The 7,481-nt window shown below is 44.2% G+C and overlaps 3 protein-coding genes across 3 annotated transcripts; all 3 read right to left on the bottom strand.

Moving 5' to 3' along the window:
* Positions 1-492: 492 nt before the first annotated feature.
* CSUI_011016 (uncharacterized protein) lies at positions 493-2,169 on the bottom strand (the record flags this gene model as incomplete). The annotated part of the gene is made up of 1 exon (XM_068071117.1): positions 493-2,169. A coding segment is annotated over exon 1 (810 nt), but the record flags the coding sequence as incomplete, so codon positions are not given.
* An 868-nt stretch (positions 2,170-3,037) lies between these two features.
* CSUI_011017 (uncharacterized protein) lies at positions 3,038-5,197 on the bottom strand. The gene is made up of 2 exons (XM_068071118.1): positions 3,781-5,197; positions 3,038-3,119 (listed from the first exon to the last, which is right to left on the bottom strand). Exon 1 carries the CDS (start codon positions 5,062-5,064, stop codon positions 4,747-4,749), a length of 318 nt encoding a protein of 105 aa, XP_067916906.1. The 5' UTR covers positions 5,065-5,197; the 3' UTR covers positions 3,038-3,119; positions 3,781-4,746.
* A 75-nt stretch (positions 5,198-5,272) lies between these two features.
* On the bottom strand, positions 5,273-7,419 carry CSUI_011018 (uncharacterized protein). The gene has a single exon (XM_068071119.1). The coding sequence runs from the start codon at positions 7,259-7,261 to the stop codon at positions 5,876-5,878; it is 1,386 nt and encodes a 461-aa protein (XP_067916907.1). The 5' UTR covers positions 7,262-7,419; the 3' UTR covers positions 5,273-5,875.
* Positions 7,420-7,481: the final 62 nt, after the last annotated feature.

A 7,481-nucleotide genomic window follows, 5' to 3' on the forward strand; every position in this document is an offset into this window, starting at 1 on the left:
ATAGATAGATAGATAAAGGTAGATTAAAGATGAATAGATAGATTGAAGATAGATAGATAGATTAAAGAAAGATAGATAGATAGATAGAGATCCCGATGAGTGACTGGTCGATGTGTGTCTCCCTATCTTTACAGTATTTCTGCATTATTTATCGGTGTCTATATGAAGTAACTTTGAATCTTCTCTTGGCTGGTCGACGGGGTTGAGGGTTGTCTAGATCTGGCGATATGTCTCGATCAACACGAAGAATTGCAATACAAGCTCGCTCCTCTTTCATCCACCCCTCATGTAGGCGATAGTGTATTTCTAAACTGTTGACAAAATATAAAGAGATATGGACATAGATATAAGAGAGAAAAAAGACACAAGAGACCGATCGTTAACGCGCCGCTCCTTACGTGGGACGACCTGTGTAGATTGACTTGAATCGAATCCATCTGAGATATCTTGAGCCCAGTCATACTCCCCCATGCTATCGTCTTCTTCTTCTCCTAGATCAGTGTAACTGTCTTGTAAAGATGAGCTAGACATTTCCTCTGAAAACGAATCCGAAGATCCATCTTTGAAGTCTCCTAAACTGTATCTCTCTGGAGAGTGGCTCTGTTCTCCTTCTTGATCCTCTTCTAGAGAGGAAGAAAAGGTCGATGCTGTGGAGAGAGAAGAGGAGAGACTCTTCTTCTTTTCAAGATGAGAGAAAGACGCAGCGTGTCTCGCGTCATCTTGGTCAGTAGATCCACTGAGAGAAGCAAGAGAAGAAGAAAAGCTAGGAGAGAGAGAATCGAGTGAAGATGCCTTAGGAGAACTACCAACGATCGAGGGGGGTTCTGCGGCCTCAGCATGGTATGCGGGAGAATCGAGATCTCCATGAGAAAATTCATCTGGAGAAGGAAAGACTACTTCTTGAGAGAGGGGAGAAGTTGAAGAAGAAACAATGTCATTCTTTAAAAGAGGCGAAGAAGGAGGATTTTGAAGAAAGAGAAGAGAAGAAGAAGAGGGAGTGGTGGATGAAGAAGACGAGATGGAAGAGAAATCTTGACGAAGATCATGAGATGACCCATACAGGAAAAGACCAGGTAAGGAGACGAAGAGAGAGAGAGAAAGAAGAAGAAAAGAGAGAAAAGAGGGAGATGAAAACATTAGGAGAGAAGAAGAAATGATAGGTGGGCTGGCAAGCATCTTTCTTGAAAGAAATGTCCCTTCGTGAAAGAGAAGAGAACAACAAGAAGAAAAAGGAAAATGTCTCTTCCTCTGATGAGAAGGCCTTGAGGCTTCCCCAGTTGCTATCATAACTTTGGACGCCATCTTGAGAAAAGAAGACACACACCAAAGACTTTGAAGAAGCGACCTAAATCTCTGGAGTAGACATCATGATGACGGGGAGCTAGCCGCCCTTGAAGAAGACGTAGCGGCGATGTCTAGTTTTTTTTCCGTAGCTAGGTGGCCAAGCTCGCCCGAGAGAGAAAGAAAGAAAGTTAACAATTCAACTAATCCCCATAGAACTTCATCCAAGCTCCTCTTTTCCTGCAAGGAGGACCGACGTAAACAAAGACCTGGGGATCCCTGGACCGCCCCTGTGAAGAAGTGTTGACGAGAAGAAAAGAAACAAAGAAAAGCGGCGAGGAAAAAGATAAGAAAGAATGTAAGGTTTGCTTTGAGAGGGCTTTTTCTCACTCTCTTGTTTCTCTTTGGCCGTTATCGTTGCCGTAGAGTCAATTGTCTACCGCAAGACCACCGGCACGAGAGAAGACATCACGGGAGTTTTCGCTCAACAGATCCGTAAACAGATTAGAGAGGCGACCTCAGATCAAGGAAAAAAAAAGACCGGTCAAGAAGAAAGAAAAGAAAAGAGAATTTCCTCATTTCAGGGTTCATTACAAAACAGAATAGAGAGACCCCGGGTGATTTGCACAAGAAAATAGACAAGGCAAGACACGCTGTCCAAGAGAAAACGAGCGAGCAACCTACAAAGGGTTGGAGTCGATCATCATTCATTCATTCACTCATTTTCTCTTTACCCACCCTCCCTCCTTTCTCACGCACTCCGGGGCTGTTGCTTTCTTTCACACAGCCCCAGAGAACCATCGTGAAGAAAGAAATGACCTCGCTCCCTCCTTGTTGATGGATGGGACTATTCTTTCGTCTTTTTCGAGTCAACAGATTTCAATATGAACAAACAAACGAGACGAAGAAGAAAATCTTTCTTTCACTGGATCGAGCAAAACCTTCCATGATGAAAAGAAGACCGTGCGAGACACCATCACCATTAGGAGGGAGTGACTCCGGGGTGTGTTGGGGGTGAGCCGCCGTGCGCGTCTTCTTTCACGTGGGAAAGACACTTCGAGCTTTTTCTCTTTTCTTGACCGGTACAGAACCACAAAAGAAACGTCGCCCATCAGCAAATAGCAAGAGAGAAAGAAGCAAAGAAGCATGCTGGAGCATAAACAGAGGAAACGAGAAGAAAGGGAAGAACGGTCTGTTGGTGGCTAGCTAGCAGGGCCAGGAGGTGGGTAGGTACAGCGGCTAGCTAGCTGGGAGCTAAGATTGGCATACTGCATGAAAGAAGACCTGGGAAGTCTCTGTCCTCCCACAGAGATGAAAAAAAGAGAAAGAGAATTTCTTGTTCATAAAGAAAAGGTGAATGTGTCTTTTCTTCACATTTCGGAAAGAGGAGAAACGCCGTGTAACAGAGGGATTTAGTTTACTGCAACCGAGGTTGGTGGTCGAATTGTGTTTTCTTATTCCTCCCTCTATGTAGAGAAACAGAGGAGACAGATGGATTCATGAATAAGAGTGAAGAAATGGGTCACAAGGAGACACGAAGACCACGTAGCTTGATGTTGTCCATCTACTGACACGTACAGGCAATTCTCTCGTTTCTTCCGCTTCGCAGCTTCTCATGAATGAAGATCTTTGGTAAAAGAACATCGTTTGAATCCATTCCTACGCACGCTAGTTCGTTATCTGGAAAGAGAACCAACATGCTTTTCTCTTCTGAGAGATAGGAGCTAAGTCGTCCGTACCGAAGGGACTTATCTTCTGAAGACTCGATAGCCCGACTACATCATGTGTGGCTGTGCGAAGCCTCTCCGTAGATTCCGATCTTCTTCCCGTGATATAGACTGTATCGTCGAGCAAGTAAAAAGACAGGAGCATGTAGGAATGAGTGACAGACATAGTCCCTTTTCAAGCTAGCTGTTCATGCTTGGGCAGTCTAGAGTCGTGTAGTTTCTTGACCCATAGATACGACTACATCATGATCTCTCTCTCATGTCTCTTCTCAAGTCTACTCCCGCCATCTCCTAAGATCTCTTCAAGGAAAGTCGAAGCTATGCTGCGTCTTCTCATTATGATACAACACTCGCTATCTCCCAACACTCTCCCTATAGACACGCTGTCGGCTGGATTCTTATCATAGCCTGTCATACTCGAGAGATCTTCCACCTCACTCAAGACGTTTCGCGGTCATCTACCCCTAGTAGGAAGAACCCATAGCATAGCTCCAGTGAATGTTGTAATCTATTATAGATCTACCTACCTATCTTTATCAAGTCATCTATCTAGTATATCCTCTCTAGCTCTCTCAAGTGCCATCCATCATCTGTCCGTCTGTCGCTGTCGTTCTATCCCCGAGATATATCTTCTTTTTCTTCCCCAGTGCCCTATCTTTCTCTTATTCACGTAGCCAGGCTATTTACCAGGCAAAAGGTTTGCAGGTGGTCATGTGACCTCCCTCCTTCCTGCTCTTCTGTGATGAGCTGGGCTGCTGCTACGTTAGCTTACCTAGCTGGTAAGAAGCTCTGTCTCTCTCCGGTGGTTCTTCTCTCGTGAGCTTAGAGACACCAGACACAGCGACGACAGAGCGAGTCTTTCTTTGTCTACGAAGGTCTTTCTAGGTAAATCACACGACGAAAAGTTTAAGAAGACGACTGGGAGAATGACCGATAGCAGACAAAAGTCGAGTTTCTTCTCAGGATGATCTTGTCCGCAAGCAGGGGTGACAGGGGTCATAGAAAGAAAACTATAGAATGACTATTACACATGCACCAAAATTTACTTTCCATACAGGGATATCTATTCATCTACCTATGTATCTCCAGCTGATGGATTGGACAGACAGGCGACTCCAAGGGGGTCGATAGAATACCAACAGCTCAGAGGCAAGACTTTCTGTTTACGAAAAGAAAGAAAGGACAGAGATAAAAAGAGACAGAGACAGATAGTAGTAGACGGTAACGCTATTCCCACTGTTGTCTCTGGCTCAGTGGAGTGCATGCATTCTGGAGAGTCCGTCGTCTGCTAAGATAGTGAGGAAGTAAAAGAAGAAAGGTAAAGCCGTATGGTCGTCTCTTAAGGAAGATCGACACAAAAGTCGATGAGATTTATGGATTCTAACGATGTGATGAGTAAATAGAGAGAGACAGAAAAAGAGAGAAAAAGAAAGAGAAAACGACTGAAACCACCTTTCCTTCTTCTTCTTCTCCCTTATGAGGATTTGATGGTACGAGGAGCTGAAGAACACCCCCGGGCTATCCACGTGAGTAGAAAGAAGCTACTTCATGTTTTTCTTTCTTTCTTTCATTCTTTTATTCTTTTCTCCTTGAAAGAAAGACCAGGAGACCGCAGAGAGACGACCATCAACACGATGGTAAGTAATTTCTCCTTCTTCGTTCACTCACCCTCTCCTGGTCTCACAATGGTAGAGACATCCACCTAGATAGATAGATAGACCAAGATAGATAGATAGATCTAGATAGATAGATAGATAAAGATAGATGGATAGATAGAGAGACCAAGATTGATAGATACATAGATCAAGATAGATAGAGAGATCAAGATAGATAGAGAGATCAAGCTAGATGATAGCGGAATCACGTCCTTATCGAGTAAACCATTAAGAATAAGAAGACAATTTGCTCTCGTCTTCGTTCCACATGAAAGAAAGAAGAAACACAAAGTTTTCCTACACGAAGCAGAGACGGTCATGAAGAAAATGATTGATAATGATATGCAGCACCAAAGAATGAATGAATGGGAGGAGGTCATCATGTGTGCAGTGGTGTACATACACCTCACTAAAAACAACACTACCACGTCATCTCCTCTACAGGGTGGCGCCTGCACACTGTGGTGTACATACACCTCATTAAAAAAAAAAAGCCCCGCTACATCATCCACTCCAAAGGCTGGCCGGCTACGCTGCACTTGCGTGCATATATATATATATATATACATATCTGTATCTCTGTACATAGATATATATATATATATAGATATAGCTGTAGTGTACATGGAGACTGTATAAGGGGAGAAAACGAAGAGAGAGAGAGATGGAGACATCTTTAGACTTTTTTCTTGAACTGTCTTGAACTCTCTCTCGCGTTTTCTATCTCTCTTTCCTTCTTTTCTTCTCCACAGTCGTGTCTCTTCCTCGATCGAGAGCAAGTTTATCTCTGACTCTATTCTCTCTGTCTCTCTTTTGCAATCTTATCATCCTTCTACGAAGTATCAGCAGTTCTTCTCTCCTTTCCTTACAGCCTTGTATGCTTCTCCTTCTCCTGACGAAAATGTGACCCTAAACCCTCTTCCTCCACACATAGCATCTCTCTCTCCTCCTCTTTATAGATCTATCTCTCTATATCTAGACGAAAGAGAGATCTTTCTCTAAGATAGATAATGTGGGTCTCTTCATTCTTCTATTCTTTCTCTCTTTCTTTCTCTTTCTCTCTCTCCTCAGTCCTCTCGTCTTTCCTTTCGTCATTGTCATCTCTCATCATCTTCTTTTTTCATAATCTTCTTCAGAATCTTCCATTCTTCTTTCTCCTTCCTATCAAGCCCTTGCCATCTTTCTTTCTTTCTCTCTCCCTATCTTCTCCATCTAATCATGATCTTCTTCATCTCCTTCTACTTGTTGTGCTTCTCTTTCTTCTTCTCCTCCTGCTCCTGTATAAAGTCGGAGCCCGCCTTCCTCTTCTTCCTCTGTATCCTTTGAAGAAGAACTGCAATTCCTCTGTCCTTCCTCTTCATTGTCTTCTATTCTCTTCGATTCTCTCTCTGTCTCCATTCCTCCATATCTCGCTTCATATTCGTCAGCACACATCCCCGCGCGAACTGCGAGAGCCTCGGCCATAGCCGACGCTTCGATCGCCCTATCCACGTCTCCTGTTTTTGCTGCATGCTCCGCGACTAGTGCGACTCTCTCCGCTTCATGCGTCAATCCGAAGAGTGCTGTTCTCTCTTCATCCGCATCGATCTCTTCAGATTCATCCGATCGACTCTTTTTCTTCTTCATCCCTTCTCCCTCTTCTTCTACGTCTCTCTCTCCTTGCATCCATTCCTTCCTATCCAGGTCACTTTCCGCCGTTCTTCTTCTTCTCTCTTCTTCTTCATCCTTCGCGACGTCCTCTCTCTGCTCTCTTTTCACAGGGGGGGATGTGTCTCTTGCATGCACAGAAGACTCCAAGGTCGCCTCTTTCTTCTTTATCCCTCCTTCTTCTTCTCCTGCTCCCGCCTTCTCACCTTCCACACCTCCTATCAAGGAAGACGAAAGAGATCTTTCCTCTTTTCCCTCTTCCGTTCTTTTCTTCCTAATAGAAGAAGCCAAGCTCGCTTCTCCGGCCAATGAAGGGCGCTGCGGCGAGGGAGACCCGGGAGGTTTGATCTTCTTCACTTCGTAAGATTCTCCGTAGCCTCCTCGATCACCTCGCCGGCCTATCGCATTGAGAAGAATGATGAACTGTGTAAGACGTCGATCTACAAAGTCATGAGAGATCGCATTCAAGACTCTTAAGCCTAGCACTTCTCCTATCCCATCTTCCGCCTCCAGCTCATTCAACAGTTTCTCCCTTACCTCATCGTTACTTAGGTCTAACAGTTCCTCTTCTTTCTTCTTAACCTTCTTCTTCTTCCTCTTCACTGTCTTAATCCTACTACTACTACTCGTCTCTCTCTTCTTTTCTTCTTCTTCTTCTTCCTCTTGTTCTTCTTCTACCCCTCCACTGTGCTCTTCTTTCTCATCCTCTTGCAACTCCTTCTCTGTCTTAGAGAAGACATCCCCTTTACTATTCCTACTAGAATGACTTCTACTTCCATGTTTCACAACGAGAGATCCATTTGTATCATTCTTTTCTTCTTCTTCTTGTGGTGATTTGCTTCCTTTCTTCAGCATGATCATCTTCATCTTCTTTTTCTCTCGTTTCTTGTCGATTTTCCTCAGAGCTTTTCTGAGACGCTTTAGGCGACTTTCCATGAGCTGTCTAGTCATAAGCTCCTGTTCCACAAGAAAGCGGAGAAGAAGTTTATTTGTGATCTTCGCTCCTCTCTTGATCCCGTGAGGCAGACGGCGAAGAGCTGACTGCGCTTCTCGAGTCCAATACAGCAACACATTCAAACCTAAAGAATCAGGAGCCGTCACTTCACCTTACACAAGCAACCACACACAGAGACAGAGACATGAAAGAAAGGAGATAGAGAGAGAGAGAGGG

The sequence above is a fragment of the Cystoisospora suis genome (assembly GCF_002600585.1).
Source record: "Cystoisospora suis strain Wien I chromosome Unknown contig_9326, whole genome shotgun sequence".
Taxonomy (NCBI): domain Eukaryota; phylum Apicomplexa; class Conoidasida; order Eucoccidiorida; family Sarcocystidae; genus Cystoisospora; species Cystoisospora suis.